At 44.6% G+C, this 22,636-nt stretch overlaps 1 protein-coding gene across 2 annotated transcripts in view; it reads left to right on the top strand.

The window, feature by feature from the left end:
* The window catches only part of arhgef3 (Rho guanine nucleotide exchange factor (GEF) 3), a 77,567-nt gene that overhangs the window by 42,749 nt on the left and 12,182 nt on the right, over positions 1 to 22,636 (top strand). Inside the window, exons 1-6 of one of the 2 annotated variants that reach the window (XM_072666219.1) lie at positions 2,368 to 2,700; positions 13,409 to 13,516; positions 16,216 to 16,386; positions 19,664 to 19,726; positions 20,275 to 20,371; positions 20,899 to 20,975. In XM_072666219.1, coding sequence (XP_072522320.1) covers positions 2,605 to 2,700; positions 13,409 to 13,516; positions 16,216 to 16,386; positions 19,664 to 19,726; positions 20,275 to 20,371; positions 20,899 to 20,975 — 612 coding nt within the window. In that variant the 5' untranslated portion in view covers positions 2,368 to 2,604. Of the gene's footprint in view, positions 1 to 2,367; positions 2,701 to 13,408; positions 13,517 to 16,215; positions 16,387 to 19,663; positions 19,727 to 20,274; positions 20,372 to 20,898; positions 20,976 to 22,636 lie in introns of those variants that run through there. The other variant, XM_072666220.1, reaches the window with a different exon arrangement.

The following is a 22,636-nucleotide window of genomic DNA, read 5'->3' as shown; positions in this document are numbered from 1 at the left end:
GTTCTTTGGTCATAGTGGTAGAACTTTAGTCCATAGCTGGACCACTCAGAGCCCTAAGGTTCAAGTTCTTGCCTATATTCATTTTCTACTGGATTTCTTTGTCCAATCTGAATATTTAGCTAAATGTCAAATGTTCAGTATTGAGGATTCACAAGCAGGGCATACATGCCTCCCCACCCCTAAATTTGCTCCAGTGCTCTCACCCATGCTCTAACTGTCTCTTTCCTTCATCTTCTTCTTCATCATCTTCTTCTCTTTCTCTCTCACTCGCTCACTCTGTCTCGCTCTTGCTCTCTCTCCAACTTACACACACTGAAGTCATTAAATTCTGCAGCAGGAAGACATTTATATATGTGTGTGTGTGTGTGTGTGCTCTAGTCCAAACAGTCTGTGTCATCTTAGCAGTAGTGGAAATGGCAGGGCCGGTGGTTTCTGGTCCAAACACGGGTCTTCGGCTGCTGTAAAACTGGCGTGCAATCCTTCTGGCATCAAACGAGTCACATCTGCATGCAGGGCTGCCGGGTTACTGTTTGTGTAGGACCGTGTTCATCAAGCACTTTAACAATTTGACAGTAAATCGCTCGCTAATCCTACTGTTATGGAGCCAGTCCATCAATTAGGTGCTGCCAGTGCCAGAACATACTTGTAAAATGCTGAGATTCCATGCAAAGAAGCAATTAATGCCTCCTGACAAGATGTTCTGCAGATACGCCTCCTATTTCAAGCCTGTGAAAGATCTGTGTCTGCTGAGGCCAGACATGCACTGGTCAGTTTCGTGATTTTGGGCTATTTTGCTGCCTTAACGTGTCTTATTTCAGACTGTTGGAGAGACGAACGTCCAAAATACTCATTTAGGTGGTTATTGTACTTCACTTTGTATCATGTCATCACAGGTATCGGTGTAAGGCTCTCTCTCACCTGTGCAATGTTATCCGATCCATATGGGGTCATTTCCTTATGTCAGCAACCAATCATGAAGTAAAAACAGGGAGTTTCCTAAACAAATATATGAAATTGTGGAATACAAATCTTCAAATTCAGCCAGAAATCTCCACTTCAGTAGCACTAACAGACCTGGTTTTATCCCTGTCTATATTCCAAAGCTTTCTACCAAAGGGATTCTTCCTACATCATTCGTAGCCTGAGTTGTTGAACATTTTAAACTTGGCTAAATTAGCGTTTATATGGCTGTTGACAGTATTTTTGGGGTAGTTTTGGATTTATTGAGTGATAAAAACAGAGATTCCAAATTTCCCATTCAATTCCGATATGCCTGTTCCTAGAATGTATGCAAATTTGAGCATATTTAATTAGATAATGCCTCATTTGCATATTTAAACATCAGAAATCAGTAACCGCCTTAATGCAAGTAATCATCTTGGGAAGTTTCACTGTGATCTCTGCTAGTAAATTCAATATTTACTTTATCCACATGCACACTGTATGGACAAAAGTATTGGGACACCTGCTCGTGCTGGATGATCACCACCCCAACTCATCCCAAACGTATTGGACGGAGCACCAGTCATTATTCCTGAGAACATCGTTCCACTGCTCCACAGCTCAATTCTGAAGGGCTTTCTACCTCTCTAGCCCACGCCTGGCATTAGGCAGCACGGTGCCAATAGGTTCATGATGCTTATCTGCTGCAGAGAGTCCTATTCTATTGGCAGTGCTTTACTACAGGGGGAAGTACACAAGCTTTGTGTGTGCTTTTGCACAGCTGTGTCAGCAATAGATGCAACTTCAAGTAGCTGAGTGCATTCATCAGAAGGGGTGTCCACAAACATTTGGACACATAGTGTGTGTAATGAATGTGTTTCATTGCCAGGGGAATGGCATCACGTGGAAACTACACGTTAGCGTTTTGAAGAAGCAAAAGGAGCCTGAGGTATGAAAAAAGGTGCAGCATAAAACCTGGCCACGGCTGTTTAGACTCTGTGGGAGTCGGATGTCTTGTTATAGTGGAGGAAAAGCGTTTGCTCCGACGAGTCCCATGAGTTTACACGCTGCGCTGCTGCCAGCAGGAGACGTTTAACTGCTGCGAAACGCGCCCGTATTCCTGCACACCCCTCCGCCTTCTTTCCCCACCTGTTTTCCGGCAAACAATCGCTCGTCTTACGCCGCGATTGGCTGATCCGTTCCTCGGAGCCCCGCCCTCCTTCGCTATCATTGGACAATCGTGTGTTGGCACGCGAGGTGGGCGTTCCAAAATGCGGACTGTTGCCCGCCGTTTTAGAGGCAAGCCTAGCTTAGGAGGGCGGGGCTTGTGTCAGCAACTAACCAATCGCAGATCGGGAAAAAAGAAGGCAAGAAAAAAAAACACCCTAGAGAGAGCTCGCGAGCGAGAGAGCGCGGGTTGTACAGTCAGGGGTGAGCTCGCGAGCAGTCGAGAACACGTACACGCGCTTCTCTCTCTCTCTCTGTCTCTCTCTGTCTCTCTCGCTCTCGCGCTCGCGCACGCACTCTGGGGATGCTCCGCGGCGCGCTCTCCACGCAGGGCGCTGGATCTCCGTAGAGCTGGCGGGCACCGTGGCCGGGCGGTTTGCTTGCGGCTTTCCCCCCGCCGCTTCTCCCTCAGCCGTAGCCGGTGAGAGCGACAGCATGGTGGCCAAGGATTACCCTCTGTACGTGGTGGTGAAGAGAGCCAGCTGCTCTCTGGAGGTGCAGACTGTGAGCACCGCGGTCAAAGAAGTCGAGGTAGGTAGGCTGGGTGGCTGGCTGGCTGGGTGGCTGGCTGGGTGGCTGGGTGGCTGGCTGGGTTCAGCGGTATTGATGAAATATCAGTATCACGGTATTTTGCGCGGTATCGCGATATAAAGCGACGATATGTGTTTTTAGTGGTGATATGGCAGAAATATGAAAACATTAGATTAGATATTGTGATATTATTATTTTAATAATATTTTTTTTAGGGTATTTTGGAGAATTTTTTGGATTTGGAACAAGTAGAACCAAACATATGTAATATAATAGCATATATATATATATATAATAATAATATAGTGCTGTAATGATCTACAGTTGTTGTTATAATTATTGCTATCATGCAAAAACCTTGTGTTTTTATTTTTGCTGCTTTTCACCTTTTGACCTTATGTGAACCCAGCAGTTGTTCTTTATGTTGTGCCAAATTGTCATGATGAACAGACCACCACAAATCCTTTTACATTAACGTCCGTTGAAAAAGTTAAGCTCATGTAAAGTTGCCACTTTGGAGATACAGGGTTTTTGCATGACAGCGATGATCTGATTGTTTTTATGGTATCTGGGTGTACTCATGCTCTGTGTTGTAGAAGTACCATCAGTGCCAGACCATACCTGATCACATTGACCGTAACCCATTGACTTGCATGCAGGTTATACCAGCCCATAGTTTATATTAATAGAGGTAATTGGAAAGGGCACTTGGTGAAAAGCATGTTTTCAGAAAGACAAAAATAAATAAATGTATTTTGTGCATTATAAAATAATTGCACTTAACTGGAGGTTATGGGAACTATAGTACAGTACACATGTGTAGGCGCAGAACCTGGATATAGCACTAGTGACTAAAGGCTTGTCTGTTTGGCTGTTTTACATGCGAGGTTCATGCAACGTTCACCTCAGGCTATGTTTTGTGCCCTTGAAGATAACACAGGTGATCGACGTGCTGTTTTGCATGGCTTTGAGTGGGATTGCTTTGTAAGCCTGATAGATATCAGCAGATCTTCAGAGCTTGGTTCTAATGAATGAGCACTGTTGTCCAATCTCAGCTCGAGCTTAGTCAGCCTTTCTGATAGCGGTCTTACCACGAAACCTTGAACCAAATACAAAATGTAACCTAGATCTCAAGATCTCATAAACTGTCTTCTGCTGTAGAGAGCTGGCGCTGATCCACTGTTTCGTTCTCCACTACCTCAGTATGTCCCTCATATTTCTCCTGACTGTTGGAACTGGTTAGGTGTTGTTCAGAGCCCAGCTTTTGGAAGCTCTGGAGGCTTTGGCTTGATGTAGTTGAAGCCTGTGATGTTTGTTTGGTTTTCCTCTGTGGGCTTGTTCAGTGTGGAGGTTTCTGCTTCAGGCGTGCTTCCTCTGCAGTTGGCTGGAGCTGAAAGGCCATGTTTGGGACAGTTCTGCTACAAGGCCTGGATTCTGTTTGGAAGTATAGCGTGTGCGAGGCTTGTGTGTGTCAATAGGTTATTATCTACACATATCTTTCACATGCTCTGATTGCCCCCCCCCAAGGACGCCACTAGGCCGCTTGACCAACATGCATTATTGACCGGTCAGCAGAGCCGTCGTGCTAAAGGTGTAATGAAAGCTGCTGAAGTCGACCAGAGAGCAGACAAGAGATAACAGTGGCGGGTGATAAGGCTGTAGCAGCGCTGGGTGGTGTTGATGTTGGAGTCATGTCAGTGTTGCAGATATTTGCTCCATGTTGATCTGATCTGTTGATTTTGGAATTATTAATGGAGTTCTTGAGGCTTGTTTTGGTCCATTTCCCTGTTTTCAAGGCCATGTAAGCGTTGATTTGTTCAATGCTGGTTCATTGCTTGGTTCGAACCCAAATCATCAAAGCTCTGGCCCTATTATCAGCTGATGGCTGGTTCAGTCCTTAGCCGTGTAAACCTTGACCCCATCATCGGGAGATTGCTGGTTCAAACTCAGGCCATTCAAAGATTGGAGCCGTCATTGGGAGGTTGTTGGCTCAACCCATTGTAATGCAACAGCCTTCCATAGCTTCAATACCCAGGTTCACTAAGCACTGGTCCTATCATCATCGGGAGGTTGTTGGGTCAATCCCTGGTAATGCCACAGCCATCCATAGGTTCAATACCCAGGTTCACTAAGCTGCCACTAGCGCCCTTGAGTAAGACCTTTAACCACCTTTGCCGCTCAAGCATTGGCCCTATCATCATCGGGAGGTTGTTGGGTCAACCCTTTGTAATGCAACAGCCTTACATAGCTTCAATACCCAGGTTCACTAAGCTGCCACTAGCGCCCTTAAAAAAGGCCTTTAACCCTCTTTGCTGTCCAAGCACTGGTCCTGTCATCATCGGGAGGTTGTTGGGTCAATCCCTGGTAATGCCACAGCCATCCATAGGTTCAATACCCAGGTTTACTAAGCTGCCACTAGCGCCCTTGAGTAAGACCTTTAACCACCTTTGCCGCTCAAGCATTGGCCCTATCATCATCGGGAGGTTGTTGGGTCAACCCCTGGTAATGGCACAACCCTCCATGGGTTCAACACTCGGGTTCACTAGGCTGTCAATCCTTGGCCCTTGAGCAAGGCCCTTAACCCTCTATGCCCCAGGTGCTCTGTAGCTCTGACCCTAGCATCTTAAGCTTAGATATGTCCGCTGATAAAACCGAACTGGCGGTTACTAGGACTCTCCTCCAAGTGTGTTTAGCTGTGCAGTGAGGTTGCAGTAGTGTCAGTTAGAAAAGATGTGGCTGCCTGGCTTCACGTGACTGGGAGTAAGCGCTTGTGTGATGAGGGGAGGGGGGGATAGGGGGGTCCTATCAGCTGGTGGGTGGGATTGATTAAAGCAAGTGGAAGGAATTGGGGGGAAAATACCCTCAAAATAGGAAAGCCATACCAGCAAAGATGATCCATTACCCAGCATTACACCGATATGCAGAAAACAAACAGGCCCAAGAGTGAGCGAACAAGAGTTGGCTTTCATGAGGGTACTCGTGAGTGTACAAAACAAAAACAGCCGTTTCAATGCAGCCTCGTGGCTCGATTTAGACTGTTGACTCAGGCCTGTGGCATTGTGGAAACCCCTTTGTTTCGTGGCCCAAAGTGCTGATGAATAGGGGTGGCGGAGGAGACGGTCACAGCTTACTCACGTCTGTCTGAACATGTGGGTATGTAGTTAGACGGCTTCAGAGTAGGGCGGCATCCTCCACAGGGGTATCGCTCTCTGATCTCTGGATCACTTTACACTGGAAGTCATGCCAGGAGCCCAGCTGCCCCTGAAGATAGGATTGTAAAACCCCTCTGAGCCCAGCTTTTCATGTGTCCTTTTGCAGTCCTTTGCATTGACTTCACAACCTAATGTGTCATCAGGCTTCAGCACTCGGGGGCTTGAGCTGTAGTATATGTGAACATCAAACCTTGGTAGCCCTGAGCCTTTCTGAAAGATGCACCAGTGAAAAAGCATTGTCCTGTATATCTCTTTTGTGCTTGCTTGGTATATCTGTGTTGTGGTATGAGCAAACTGACCACCCTCGGGTGGATTCAGGTGACGCAGTGGTGCTTTCTTGCTTGCTGGAGTGTAAGATGTTTTCAGGGTTTCAAGGCTCAAGAGCTCCCATTTTTAAGGGTGCTGCGAGGACAGGATGTGTAATCTCTCTTGTGGTGCCAATGGCGAGGCCTAGCAGATAAAGAGGTGGTTGTAATTCTGTCAGGACAAGACCTTGGAGGTGTTTTGGAGCCAGAAGCTGACAAACCGTCTAAGTCATATGTGGCGTATGGACTCTGGTCAGGCTAGTTGACTACATCAAGACATTACCTGGAGAATACCTTGGGTCACTTGCTCACTTCCTGTGGTTTTAATCAGACAGTATCTGCATTCTGGTAATCTCTTGTTACCTTATGGTAAAGGAAGTCACCACAATCCGATATAGCATCTCCTGAAACTTCTGGGTAAACAGACTTCCTCATTACACTGTTTTAGAAACTGCTTCACTCCACGCAGGCCTTCCCAGTAGACGATGCTTTGGAGATACCACGTGAGGCTGTTCCGTGACCCCGCTGAACTTGCACCACTTTGCATCTTTCTCTGAGATGTGTGAGGAAAGAAGTTTGTTCCCAGCTACTTGGTTACCCGCTCACTAATTGCAGTTTTGGTGGAGTTCCACCCAGCTGCTGGTATGATTCATCCGTTCCCACACAGAGCCAGACTCCCTCTCTCAGCAGAAAGGGCCCCGGCTAAAAAGCCATCCGTCTTCTGCTAGCCGAAGCTTTCATGTTAATAACAGCGTGACCAGTCCAAACTCGTCCTCAAAACACATATGGTAGCCTGTCTGTGGTCCACATAACCGCACGGAAGGCTTTGGTGGGACTGGATCTCGGCCCGAGCCGGTGTTTGTTTGACTTGGTCAGCTTTTTAAAAGCGGTTTCGTACCTTGGTGACTTCTGACTCGCCTCGTTCTGTTTAGCGCGTTAGGACTTAAGTCTTAGTCGGGGCAGGAGTTGGGTTTGACCACACACGCATTAATAGAGGTACCCCCACGTTTTCTGAAAGCTTTATTGCAGGCTTTAAAACTCAAGGCAAGGCAGCATTCCACAAGCGTCTTGGTGGGAAGAGTTACATCTGTGCGAACACCTAAGAGAACCAAGCGAGTCCTGACGTTGACTGAGTGTGTTTAAAACAGGACTGAAACACACTTCGCTTTTTTTTCATCCTTTTGGCTCTGGGTTGTCCCGAGGTGTTGCTCAAAAAGCAGGCCTCAGCACTGGGTTCCACATGGGGAGGTCCAACGCGAGGGCTGCGAGACTGCTTTACCAGGCTTCTCACGTGTGCTGGATGACTTTGAATGCCTGGATACTAGGCCACATGTTTTCCCGTCTTGGAAACACCTGGAAAATGTGAAACGTGCCAGGAGTATCTTGGAAAAGTGGAGCTATAGAACAACTGAAATTGCATGTTCTAGCTACTGATTCTCTATATAGGCAATATAGGACTGGATGTTTGGCTGGTACGTCCAGTAACCAGTGTCTAAAACCAGTTAAAACTGTGAGGCTTGTAGTGTGCTCATTATGTCATGTATGGACGTTGTGGAAAAAATGTCCTGGAAATGTCTCGGAAAAGTCCTGGGACATGTTTTCCTACGAGAGCGGGAACCTTTATGTTTAAAATGTCAGTACTCTTTCCACTGAACCTTGGAGCTAATGGCCGTTCTGTCATAGTGAACATATACAACAGCACAGATGAGAAGTTCTGAGAAGCTGTAGGTGGACCTCATGAATGATTTAAGTTGTCAGTTAGATGATTACAAAGCATAGGAGCCTGCGGGCTATATGGGGGCTGTGGGCGGTAGGGGTGACACATGTTAATTGCTCAACAATGGGGTGTCCTGGCTGTACAGAGTTATGTAAGCTCCATTTCAGGATGCTTATCTATGCCTCTGAGCATAAGGTCTCCGCTTGTCACCCAAGTGGACGTATTAGTCAGACAGGAAAAGGGTTGGAAGTTTGATAGGACCAGGAACAAGGCCTTGCCCAACAATGTTGATCATCCGCAGTTTCCAAGGCATCATTTCCATCATACCAAACAGTGGCCTTTGGCTTGTGTTCGTTGTTAGCATTTAGCATTTGCCATTGCGTCTATGACCGAAGCTCTCCTAGGAAGAGCTTAGATCTCTCCTCCACACCATGATCTACTACAGACAGTCTTCTAGGCCCTCGGGCTTCCTCTATATTAAGTTTGCTGTCTCTCGTCTGGGTGTACTTTATTACCGCAAATGGCTAATTGGAGGAACTGGAATTCGTAATTGCGTTTCGCTGCCTTCTGTGGAATTTGCAGCCCCTGTTTAATGGGATTGATGATGATGAAGATTCCAGCTCTTACCATCGCTGTGGACACAGGGTTGAAAGAAGGTTATCAAATGCAAACAGGAGTCTACGCGTTCGCAAGCCAGCAGAAAGCATTAGTCGGCCGGTTTCCACATCGCGTATCTGTCGATCAGGTCAGGTCCAGGGCACAACTCTGGGAGGGATATTCAGCCCAACATGGGAAAAGTATTGAGCAGGCCAGTTCAGCTGCCTGGCCTGTGGTCATATGGGCTAATAAACTAAAGCCGGTCTCTTTATGTGCCGCAGAGGAGCTTTGAAGGCCGATCACATGACACACGAGAGTGTACGTTCAAAGGAGCGCTCACAATGCTGTATGGGTGGCTCCTGGGGAGCTCTATAGGATGATGTAAGGAGGCCCTCCTTGTATGCCTTCTTTTCCCCAGAGCATGATACCATCAAGACGTATAAAGACCCGTATACAGTGCCAGTCAAAGGTTTGGGCACACCTATTCTTTGAAGGGGGTTTCCGTGTCTGCACTGTTTTCCGTGTTTTAGAATGGTAGGGAGGGCAGCGTAGCAATGGTGTATAATAGAATAGCGTAATTTAGGAAGTTTAATGTCCAAATGTTTGTGGACACACCTTCTAACGAGTGCACTCAGTTGCTTTAAGTTACCCCCATTGCTGACACAGAGGAATCAGAGCACACACACACACACACACAGCTTGTCTAGCCCCCGTAGAGAAGTACTGCCAATAGAATAGGACTCTCTGGAGTAGATGGGCATACTGGCACCATGCTTGGCTAGAGAGAGGGGTATGAAGCCCTCCCAGTATTGAGCTGTGGGGCAGTGGGAATGATGGTGCTCCCTCCAGTACTGGTGATCATCCGACATACACCTGACCTCACTAATGCTCTTCTTTCTGAATGCAGCCATCCTCCCAGCAATGGTCTTCCAAAATCTAGCAGAAACCGTTCTCCCTGGACAGTAGAGACCGCTACCCCAACAAAAGAAGAAACACTGAATGAGCCGGTGTCCCAATATTTTATTTTATTTTTTATCTCATGCAGAAGTACACAGGTTTTGGTTAAATCCAGCACCCCACTAGCAACTCAGCCAGGTTTGACAGAAGCTCTGTGTGCAGATGGTGTAGATGGTGGGGCTATTTCCATTCTATTGGACTGTGTGTCCTTCTGAGCCATGATCAATGTAGTGATAGTGGTGCTGCTTTATTGTCATTGCTGCTGGAACATTTGGAAATGTAGGTCTGCAGCCTCTAACTTCTACTTCTTGTTACATAAGACTCCTTGCAGCTATGGAGCGCTTTAATTGAACAGAGATTAAGGATTCATTCTGCTGCTTTTGAACATCACAGATGACCGAGTGTTCAGCCTGCTAAGCTGCCTGAGTCGACTGAATGTCTCTGAGCTCCCTTTTTTGGGGTGGGGGAGTTGCTGATAAGCTATCAGCTTCAGTGGTCAGTAATGATGTTCTTGCTTCAGCATTATTTCACAGAGGTGTTGAAGGCACTGCAAACATTATGGCAGCTTCTTTATGCAGATGAACTCTTAAAAAGGACGGTGCTTGGTGTGATGCTTTAGAATAACCAGTTCTGGTTACTTAGCCATGCATTGTAATAGAGATGTGTGAGGGTGAAGAACCTTTTTGAGGGTCTAAAGAGCCTTCACTTTATGTATCTTCTAAGGAACCATCACAACTGTTGGACACCTGGTTTTATATGGAGTCAAAAGTGGTTCTTCTATGGCATCGCTCAAGGAACCATTGGAAGCACCTTAGTTTTTAAGAGGGTAGAATTGGAGTGTGGGTTCAGTCTGTGGTAAAAGGGGCATGTTACTTCGAGTAATGATAGTGTTCACTGAAGGTAAGGTTATAAAAATGGGTAAATATGGAGACTAACAAGGAGTGCAGAGCTTTGGATGTCCCAATCAGGTTATTTTGCCCTTGGATATAAATAATACAGCCACACAATTTAGATAAGATGTGCTGCCAAAAAATACTCCCTTCAAAAATCCCTTCATTTTTAATATCAGTTTCTATAATTAGACGTTCTGGACAGATTGATTTAGTTAAGTCAAGGGTTTCCTTTTATATATATATATATATATATAATGACTTTTTTATATATCTTATAATCCAGTCTGACTCTCCTCCCTGACCAATCATCTCCCAGCTCCTTTAAAACACAGCAGTCAGGTCACTTCCTGTGTGTGTGTGTAGTGGTACACACTCTGGACTGGTATCTGTTGTTGTTTGTTGACTACCAGTGTGTAATAACTGGCTTATAGTGGGTGAATAAGCTGTGATGGGGGTTTCTATAGCATATGTATGTGTGTGTGTGTTAGCATTAGCGTTAGCCTCCACTTGGTTCTGAATGGGCTCTTCAGTGCTGTTTTCTTTTCTTTTCAAACGGTTGTCCAATTCTCCCGTCAATAAAACGGGAGAGTGATAGTTTAATAAAGGTTAAGATATTATGGTCTGTTTTCAGGTTCCACTGTAAAATAGCTCCACACTGCAGACTCTGACTTGCCTTGAGTCCACCACATGGTGCTCTGAACACCGTGGTCAAAACAAAGACTCAGGATACGGACACGGGTTAAAATCGCAGAGACCGAATCCTGTAAAATATGCCTGGATCGGCTCTGATCACAATCCAAATGTCAAATCCAGACACGTTAAAATCCCAATTGAATTAAAAACTTATGTAAAATATGCATCATCATCATGTGAACTACACTAATGATTCTAAATAAGCTTAATTGATTCATCGTTTTAGTCCGGGACAGTATTGGCTGCAACCCCCCCCCCCCCCTTGCTTGCTGAATACAGATCCAGGAGCTGCAGTGATGTCACACTGCTCTGTGCAAAGGCATTGGCAGAGAGGGAGAGAGAGAGAGAGAGAGAGAGAGAGAAAGCGAGAGGACGCGAGAGGACGAGGGAAAAGGAAGGTGTGCAAGAGGACGAAGTGAAGCTCCAGTGATCCGGACCGTCCCCGATGCTCTGAAGGCGCTGACTTCACTGACTTCTTATCGTTATCGCTCTCTGATTAAGGGACTCTGCAGTAATGTGTTTTTTTCAGGGTAAAGGCTCAGTGTGAATGAAGAAAAGTGGTACGAGCAGAAGTCAAGAGGAGATTTCTCACCTTGACTGTCGTGTTTTGACCAGCGTGGGCTGTCGTGGAGCCTCTAACCTTGATGCGAAAGCTGCACCACGTACAAAAGGGCTTTCCCAGACGTTTCTTTTACATTTTTCAATAGCCTCTGTCGCTATTTAGCACTGCAGAACTCTCTCATAACCTTGGAGGCATGACCGTGCCAGAGGAAAATGACTGGTGGTGCAGTTTATCACAGATGTCCTCAGACTTGCTGGTCACTCTACGGGAGCGTCCAAGTAATGGGGTCCAATGGAGACTGTGAGGCAAAAGGTATCCCACGCTATTCGAGTTCATGTGTAAATGTGTCCTCGTGCTGCTACATCTGGTGATTTCTTCTGCGATTATTTGGGAAGGAAGTCACTAAAAATTGATACGACTTCTCCTGAAACGTCTCCGCAGACTTCCTCATTACTCAGTATTAGAAACTGCTCTGTTTCCATTTACTTGAATAGGTGAAGACTTTCATAGTAGACCAGTAGACCTGATTCTTTAGGTCTAGGAATATCACCTGCCTTCCTCATTACTCTGCATTAGAGACTGCCTTAGTTTCACTCTCTTTAATGAGTGAAGACCCTCATAGTAGACCAGTAGACCTGATTCTTAAAGTCTGGTTCTGGAGGACCAGTGTCCAGCACAGTTTGGTGAATTCCCTGCTCAAGCACACATTAAGCTTTGACCTTTGCATTTTAGCCAGTCGACAGTTTGAGAGGTAATCGAATCGTGTGTGAGGGGTTCAGACTTAGACTTTTTCGCATTTCAGACCAGTCTGAGTTGATCAAATCTTAGATTTTTTTTTTTAACCCGACAAAATGTAGTAGTGTACTCTGATCAGCAACAGGTCCAATGAAAATTGAGCATGGAAAGTGCAGTTTTTGGTGGCTTTTCTGAATTTTCTCATTGTAATTTTACATTCCACCTTAAGTGATGCAGCAGCTACATTCTGGCTTTAGTTCATGCCTGATACTGCAGTATCATTTAAGGTGGAACCTTAAGGCTAGAACGCAGTGCTATATGTGCTACTCACCTTCAGCTCCCTCTGCAGTCTGTACAGATCATGCTAACTCCAGCTTCCCACCCACAGGCGCTGTCACCTTTCTTTCGTTTTGGGGCAGCGGCGTAAATGGTGGCGCGATTCTGCATCTCTTGGGTAATGTGTTTTGCGACGTGTTCGGTTTTGCTCAGTGGCGTTGTGGATGATCCCTGGTTGTTTAGTGTGCGAATAACATTTTTGTAAAAGTCAGCAAAACTCTGGTGAGGTATAGAGGAGTTTAACCAGGTGTGAGTGAGCGGGACCCTGGCCCAGGTCTTGATTTGTAGAAACCGATAGATCAGAATTTCAACAGTGCTCATGTTGGCTTCTTGTTTCCTTATATGGTGTGAAAGAAAATACTGGGTTATCCACTACTAATACTCGGGATCCAGCCAACTAACTTCTAGTTCTATAAACAATCATGATTAATCTATTGACCTGTTCTTTGACTAATCTGCTAATTAAGCATCAGGCCATTTATTCTCTTCTATGGGAGCAACCACATCTCTCATTAGAACTTCGTAGAGCTTTATAGATTGCTCTTGTCTCTTGTTTTTAAGTGAACTCTGCATTATCACACCGACTTTTTCCATTTTCAACATTGTCCATGACTAATCGCCAAGTAATCGTTGCAGCCCCTCACGCTGACTAACCGCAGTTCTGTTGGAGTGTCTAATGGCGTTGCGATGTGTGTTCACAGGAGCCTAGCAACAAACGGGTGAAACCACTGTCTCGGGTCACGTCCCTGGCTAACCTCATCCCTCCGGTCAAGGCTGCACCATTGAAACGCATCGGACAAACACTGCAGGTACAGCACCAATCATTTTATCCATACGTCACCTACGCAAGACCACTATGCCGCCTTTTAGATTGCGCAGAAAGTGCAATCCTGGCCTTTATTGTTATTGATTTCCTGGACCTGTGAGGTTGCCAACAGGTAGCCCCCTTGCTTGGTGCAGTTCTTCTAAGCGGGTTCACACATTTCACAGCTTCGGCACTTATCAAACATGCTCGAGCTCACCTTCGCTGAGGAGATCAACCTCACTATAGTCTTAAAAATAATGAGGCTTCAAGTGGATCTTTTAGAGATACTACCTAGAACCCAAGTACTCAAATTTGGACCCTGAACCGAATTTCGAGCCCTGGATTCTGTTCTCGCTGGACGTTAAAGGAACAGTTCATGTAATTGATTGTAATCCTTCATAAGTGTGATGCTACACAGCCAAAGTTCAGGACTAGAAACTGGATTCAAGGTCCAGATTCCCTCTATTTGTCCTATATAAGAACCTCTTTAGGTCCCATAAAGATTTCCTGGTGGGTTTTATTACAAATGCATCGTTGTTTCGACCTTCTCAAAGCTTCTACGCACTTACACATGATTTGCAAGCAGTTCTTCATGGATCCAAAAGAGGTTCTTCTATAAGATAAGATAAGATAAGATAGTCCTTTATTAGTCCCGCAGTGGGGAAATTCCCAGTGTAACAGCAGAAAGGGATAGCAAGACACTCAGTTACAAAAATTTTTATAAATAATTTACACTATATACACAATATAAATAAGAATTAAAAAAGCAATAAACAAACAATATTATTTACAGCAAAAGACTCTTAATTGCACATGGGGGAGGGGGGGATATTATGATATCCCTCAAAGAACCACTTGAAGCATCCTTATTTTTAAGACTATAGTGAAGTTGATAAGCGTAGGTGAGCTCAAGCTTGTTTGAGAAGCATCAAACAGGCTTCGTCGAGGCTCCTTGGGAAGGGGCTTTGGAGAACTGCACCAAGCAATGGCGAATTGAAGCTATTGACACTGGTTCTGTTCTTTATGGTTCTTTATTCAATTAAAAGTAGTTCTATGGCACAATCACTTTTGGAAACACATTTCAAGCATTTATTCATAAGTGTTAAGATGCAAACATGCATTTCATCAGGTGTGCCTCAGCTTTTCACTGCTGCTACAGGAAAAGGGACTGTCATCGTAAAAAATATCTATCTGGTCTGTGTCTTTTTGGGAAGCTAGACTCTTTAAAAGAATGGGTTTTTTTATTATTCAAAAGCTCTCTGTGCCTTTTTTTTTTTTATTCGGAGAGCCATGAGTTATGCTTCTCCGGCAGGCCTCGGGCCAGACTTGTGGTAGCAGCTGTTGCTGTGTGAGTGTCTGAGTGGGGGCTGGGGATCAGGTAGGCATGTCCCAGCCCATCTGGCTCTGAAAGACGGGAGCGTGAACGAGAGAAAGGAGGAAAGAAAGAAAAAGGACAGAACTGGAAACACGTTCTGGAGAAGCCGGCCCAAAGCCCGGGGCAGGAAATGAGACAGCCTGAGGTTGGCTTAGCACGTCTGGAGGCTGATCTGGGGCCGCCGGCCAGCGGGCAGCTCTGTGTGCTGAGTGTGACTGGAGCGCGGAGTACAGGCCAGTGATTCATGGCCCAGCTTGCAGGCTTTCCCCTGTTTTCACTCCGTCTGGTTCTCACCAGATTCTCACTCGTGCCATTGTTCTGCAAGGCTAAAGGAAGCTGGCGCTGGGTTTTGATGGATGCAAGAAAAAATCTACTTTGCACAGTTTTCTACTTGCCTCAAATGTGGTCCGCCAGACAAGGCAGGTTAGAAGTCCATAGTTTGCATGGACTTGAGTTTTGCTGCAAGGCTAACGGTAGCTGTGGAAGCCAGTTAGAATTGTATTTACTGCATACCTAAACCATCGCACATGACATTAGCCTTGGAGCTCCACTGCATCTCTGTTTTTATTTTAGTTGTTTTTTACTTTGGCCTTTTGGAACCTTTTTCACTGCCATCACAAGTTTGGAGATACAAGGCATTTGCAAGGTTTGACGACCAATCTAGTGGTGCACCAGTTTTGCAGCCATGCCTGCAACCCCTGCACAACATTCTGCCAACGTAACAGGCTTCGACACAGCTCAGTGATCTGCCCCGGACGCAGTGCGCGTTGGATCGATCGCTCAGTTTCCAACACACCAGCCCATCCCCACACTAATCGCTAATCAGACCTAAAAGCCTTCATGTCTTTTGATGTTTTGCATTATCCCAGTTGAATAGGCAGTCATCCACATTCTTTTTTTCCACATTGCATAAGAACCAAACAGCATCCTGCATTAGTGCATTCGGTGCAGATCTCAGTCCATCATCTGACAATATTAGCAACCATCTATGAGGGTAGTGACTCCATTTCACTGATAATAATATTCAGTATGCCATATATACATACATTACATATACATAGACTTTTGTGTATACATCTATGTACTCTTACTATATGTGCAAAAGTTTGTAGACACCCGCTCTTCAATAATAGGGAGCTATTATGCCCCTTTGCGGCAATAACAGCCTCTACTCCTCTGCAGATTACCTTCTACTCCTTACACCAGATTTTGTGTGATATATGTGCCGGACGAGTGTATGGCTCCAGAGTTTCGTTGGATCATTTCTCTAATCAGAGGTCAGAGACTTGTACACCCCTGACAGATCACCCCTCTCTCTTTTCCTCCAGCGCTCCATCAGCTTCCGCAGCGACAGCAGGGCTGAGATCGTTCCCCATCGGCCATGGAGCAGGCAGGCACCGCCAGCCATCACCAAGCGGCGCGACAGCAAGCTCTGGAGCGAAACCTTCGACGTCGGCCTGGGACAGATGCTCTCCTCCAAAGAGATCAAACGGCAGGAGGTGAGCGGACAGACTAACACCCCTTTTGTCAGCACTGTGTCAAAGATGTCGGGCGTTGCTGCTGGAACTGCGCTTTATTAAAAATGGGAAATATGAATCTGAAAGTCAGTGAATGTTTTAGAAACTGGTGCAGCTGCATTGAATGTAAATCTTGTCCTGTTCATGTTCTGCAAGCTGCTATTATCTTGTGACGAGACCTCCTTCTACTAGTTGTTACGCAAGACGTCCTGCAGCAGCGGACAGTTTAATTAAACAGAGCTTGTGGATTATTTCTGCTGCGTTTGATCATCAGGGAGTGACCGAGAATTCTGCTACCCTGCATGATTCGACAGAATGTCTCTGAGCTTCTTTTCTGAGGGGAGGGGAGGGGAGGGGAGGGGAGGGGGGGTGCTGATAAGTTATCTTTAGTGGTCGGTGAGGCTGTTCTGGGTCTAAGTGCTAAAAAATAATAGAGTTTCAATACTGTGAAATTCATTGCTGTGTTTTAGTTTAGACTAGTCTTAATAGAAGTCTTACACCAGTCGTTGTGGTGGTCATTTTCTGATGGACAGACATAGCAGACCGGACAGTCAGAGCTGCAGCGTATATCGTTTTAGCATCGTTATTGTAATGTGCACATGCACAGTAATCCAAGCGTAGGATTTGCAGTGTCAAATAAGTAAATAAATAAATAAATAATAGATACAGAGTACATTATTAATATCATTTACTTCTAGTTAAATCTGGTGAAAAATCCATTTTCTTTTATTTTTATCTATTTAAATATCGCAATATATATTGCATAACAAAGTTATTGCAATATCAGTTTTTTCCAGTATCATTCAGCTCTAGTTTATGTATATATGATGTTGGCTATGAACAGATTGAGGAATGTTTGGGTTTGGATTTTGCGGATTTGTCCTATTTTACAAGCAAAACGGCAGTATATGAAGCTTGTCTGAAAATGCTGGTATTACGAAATGCTATACAGTGCTATAAAATGTCCAGGACCTTCTGGCCAGTCCAGACATCTATTACGCACTTCTAGGACCTTAAGAACAAGTCAGTAATGTAGTATTGTGGTCTGTGTAGTTACTGAATAATACACTTCTCAGTGTAATAAGGCTTTGGCTTATAAGCGGTTAAAAAACCCACAAACAGTTGTTCTATAACAGTTATTATACTATAATAAATATAATCCAACATTAAATAGATAAATAAAAATAAAAGATGGAGTTGATGGACGTACCAGGTTCCATGCATGGTTTGTCCAGTAGTCCAGTAAGTCCAGTAAAAGCCCTGATAAGTCAATTACCTGCCTAAACACATCAGCAGATCATGCAGTTACTAATGTCCTACTAACGGTGGCAGCTGTGCTTGAGCTTTCAAGGCCCTGGTAGTTCCTCTGAAGCGTTTTGGAAATCAGCCAAGTAGAAAAGACACGTTTTTGACCCATTGTCTCCCGAAAGTACAGCTCAGACAGTAGTCGGCAACTCTAGTCAAAGCAAACCTAGTGTGTTTTTGTCCTAGTGAAACACACACACACACACACACACACACACACAACGTCCCACAGACGCGGAGTTCCATTTTACTAATCCCCATACAAATCATGCCCTGGGAGTTCACATGGACTTCTGAAAGTGAGCAGCTGTTGGAGAATGTGGGTGGAGGCTGATGGAGATCTCTCTCCATCGCTCCCTGGTGCACCCTTAACTTTTCCAGCCTGGCTTAGTAGCTGGGTTGTAGATGTCCGAGCAATAGCCACTGGTTTGCCGCTAGTAAAAATTAGTGCGCCCTGCGTGAACCCCCCCCCCCCCCCACTCTTCTAAAATGAGTCCCTCAGAGTCTCCATGGCCACACAAACTTCAAAGGCTTGGGATATGGTGTGGATAACAGGGAACAGCTGTCTATAGGGAAATATAGAGCTTTTCAAAGGTCGAGAGGAGGGTGCTGTAGGGTTTTTTCCCTCCACGCTGAAACGGCACATCTAAGCTGAATGCCATTTTGTTGCCCTAAGCTAACTACTGTTGTGTGTGTTCTCATGCATGTTATTGTATTGGAGCCAAGCCTAACATCACTGCCGTGTCACAAGCCCTGTTGTTGTACTATGTGAATAGATTGCTGCCCTTATTATTGTGTGTTGGTGTATTCCAATCCATGGATCAATGGAAGTGACTAATGGAAATCGCTTGGATGAATGTATATTTCTAACATTCTTTCCGTTGTTGGAAATAGTGCCTTTATTTATATGAGGATATGGCAAGGTAAATATATCTGGTACCTGGGGTTGAATTTGCTCTTAAGAATGTTTCTCAGTGCATTTCTCCAAAGAATATTCTCTCTTAATGATTTTATCCTTATTGTAGCTGTTTGTAATGTAGCCTTTTATGCTGCATTTTACAGCTTTTCATAAACAACGCAATACATTTAGAAAATTCCTATTATTTTGTTGAATCCATTCAAAATGGAGGAAAAACTGAATCAGGCTAAGAATAAAAAAAATAAAAATAAAAATCAGGAAACAAGATGTAGAAATGATGGTGGAGGAAACGGTCAACAGGGATAAAATCCTTCTTGGAAATGTGAGAACTGAGGCATGACGTCAGAAAGACATTATTTTCCTTATGTAGAAGGAAAAACAATCTCCATCCTGTTAAATTAGACACTAATATTATTTTGTTTAAAGTGATCATTTTAAAGGCTGACCTTCTGAACTTTTTTATAAATTAAGTTAAATACTTGGATTTAGTATACATTACATTTTCCTGGACTTTAAATGAGTTTCAAAATGAATATACTTCACAAAATGATTTGAGTGAAGTCTGTAAATTTGCACAGCACTAATTGGTGCTCATAGGTTTCCATTACTTATTAGCGTTCTTAGCCGCAGACCTCCAGTGCACAAACAAAAGAAGCAACCTTTGGAAACCAAACATTTCTTGGCTCATCAACTTCAGCTGGAGTAAGGGGGAAATTATGTACATTTGAGTTTGTGCCAGACTACTCCTTTAAAATGTGGGGAGTCTTATTGAACCTAAGACAAACACACACACACAGACCAGAACACTCCTGCCATCTCCCTGTCTGTTTACCACCCACACATTTCTAAATTAGTAAGTTTCGCAATGAAACATTTAAAGCTTTTAACTTTAGCTCAACTTTCAGTTTATAAAAACCCCTAAAAGACTTTCACATGTGTCTGAAAGACATGTCCTCCAATCATAAGCTTTGGATCCTTTAACGTTTTAGTTTTAAAGGCATAACCCATCTCTGATTCTCTCTCCTTTTTTTACAGGCCATCTTTGAGCTGTCTCAGGGCGAGCAGGACCTGATTGAGGACCTCAAGCTGGCCAAGAAGGTTAGCTCTGCTTTTCCAATTAGTGGCCTTTTCCTCCTCACTTCATGCACCGTGTAAACACCGAGTTATTACCCACCCCCCCCATGGAAAGCCTGGCTCCGATTACCCTCCGCTCATGAAATCACACACTTCACAGCAATGTGGGGGGCTGGGCAGCACACGAGAGAGCCCTTATAGACATGGTTTACGTCTGCCTCTAATATATAGCATTCTAGAGCGCAGACAGTCATTCGCCGTTTCATACTGTTTGTAATCACACAAGCGCTGTCCGAGCAGAAATTACTACTGTATCCGACGTGGCTGTGGACTGTCATACTTTACAGCGTCTCGCCGAAGTTCAAGCGAGCGAGAGGCTGTAAAACAAATGAAGTGCCTTTTCCTCAGTGTTCCTCAGGCCTGTTTATCTTAAGGCCGAGCTGACCCTTAGCTCAAGATGTGCTTTTTTTCTGGGTCTTATTCTTTTGGGTTACAAAATTTCCAGAGTGCCAAAGTGCTTTCCCAAGTCTTGGAGTCGGGGCTGGAGTGATTTACATGTGATGTAATTGCAGGCCTACCATGACCCCATGCTGAAGCTGTCCATAATGACGGAGCACGAGCTCAATCAGATATTCGGCACCCTGGACTCCCTCATCCCGCTGCACGAAGGTACGGCTACAGAGAGCTAGGCCTACAAAACTACACCCTTAACGCAATGACCGTGCTAGAATAGAAGAACCACTTATGGCACCATAAAGTACCTTTTTTTATTTCAATTTCTGTGTTTTAATTTTTTTTATTGTTTCTTTTGCTAATTAAGTTTCAATTAGCTCATTTTATACTTTCCATATCCTCTACTGTCATCACTGTTGTTGTTACTATTATTATTATTATTATTTATTTTTATTATTATTATTATTATTATTATTATTAGTCATTCATTATGATTCATGATTCAAGTTTAAGTTGGTTATGTATGATTTTTACTCTTTCCTTAAGTTTGGCTACATTGAAAAGGAGGTCACTTAATCTACTTCTGAGTAAAAATAAGGTCGTCTGATTGAAATGAATGATAAGGGGACAGAAAGGGTACCCAGAAAGTAGCCTGCTGTGTTAGTACCATGCCAGGAGCCCAGCTCCTTTTATTCGAACCTTAACATAAGCTAAGACTAAGGCTTGTCTTTGTGTCTCTATAGATCTGCTCAGTCGACTTCGAGAGGCCAGGAAACCAGATGGGTCTACAGATCATGTGGGACACATTTTAGTGGACTGGGTAAGATACAATCAAACAAATTCTTTGGCAACACATCATCATCACATTTTCCACTGACCCCCATACTGTCCTCTATGAAAATGTACACTGTATGTCCAAATAATTGTGGACGCCCCATCTAATGAATGCGTTCAGGTACTTGCAGCCATTATGGACACAAATGTGCAAAAACACACACACACACACACACACACACAGAGCTTGTCTAGTCCCTGTAGAGACGTCCTACCAATAGAATAGGACTGATCAGAAGCAGGTAAACACAAACCTATAGGCTCCATGCCTTCTAATGCCAGGCGTGGGCTAGAGGGGTATAAAGCCCCCCAGCATTGAGCTGTGGAGAAGTGGAACTATTGTGTTCTCTGGAATGATGGTTGGTTCTCCATCCAGTACTTTTGGGGAGTTGGGGAGTTAAGGATGAGGTGGGGTGATGATCATCCAACATCCCGACCTCACTAGCAATCTTACTCCCAAAAAATGTAATACCCTTGATTTCAGAAGAAATAATGAAGGAGCAGGTGTCCCAATACTTTTGTCCATATAGTGTATGATTCATTACTAAAACAAGTAATAAGTCACTGTGTGATAGTTTAGATGTTTAATTCGCACAGCACTAATTGGTGCTCAAGGATTTCCATTGGTTTCAGTGCCAAACTAAAGAAGCAAACTTTGGAAACCAAACATTTCTTGGCTCATCGGCTTCAGCTGGAGTAAAGGGGAAATTATGTACATTTGAGTTTGTGCCAGACTACTCCTTTAAAATGTGGGACGTCTTATTGAACCTAAGACAAACACACACACAGACCAGAACACTCCTGCCATCTCCCTGTCTGTTTACCACCCACACATTTATTAAGGAGAAAGAGAAAGGCCGCAGTTCCACTTGGTACAGCCAATATTGCGGTTCTAAAAAGGAGTTATTTGGCTCGGTCTTGATGTGGAGGAGTAGTACCGTCTCAGAGTTGTGATTCTTTAATTTTTTGCGCTCGCGCTTATTTACGCAGCCTTATCAGGTCCTCATTAGGAACGCGGAGTACGAATCAGCAGTGTACGCTTGGTCCGAGTCCATGTAAGAGCATTGACGCCCTGCCAGAAGATTCATGTGCGTTTACATATCATCCAGGATGTCCAAGCATTATAATCCTCTGATGTCCTTTTAGCAAGTAAGCTAAAAGTTGCTGATAACGGCTCTTTCAAACAAGCTCTGCCCTCTCTGTGGGGTTAAAAGGATGAGAGCTGGGGGGGTGGTCCCTGCTTTCAGAGCGCCACTCTATTAATCTCACTTGACAGCTCTGTCCTGTCGAATGTTCCTGGTCAGGGCACGGTGAGGCGGAGGTGATGGGGGGGGGGGGGGGGGGGGTCTGTTTGCAGTTGTGTGTGTGTGTGTGTGTGTGTGCTGCAGGACAAACCTATTGGCTTTTTCAGTTCGCCCTGCTCTGCTGGCTGAGGCTGCTAAACAACAGGCTTTCTGCTTTCATGCATCGGTTTGTTGTTTTGGAGTCCAGAAGATGCTAGGCAGAGCTGCAGTGTTTACCTTACCTGCTAAAGAACTGCAGGTCACTCCATGGTAGAGGTTTTGTATTAACTGCCCTTTGTGTTTTTTTTTTTTTGTTTGTTTTGTTTTTTTTTTTACACGTGACTGTTCTCCTAATGCTTCATTA

Source organism: Salminus brasiliensis, chromosome 21 (genome assembly GCF_030463535.1).
Source record: "Salminus brasiliensis chromosome 21, fSalBra1.hap2, whole genome shotgun sequence".
Lineage (NCBI taxonomy): Eukaryota > Metazoa > Chordata > Actinopteri > Characiformes > Bryconidae > Salminus > Salminus brasiliensis.
Note: the sequence above shows the minus strand (reverse complement) of the source record. Positions and strands in the feature narration are given on the sequence as shown.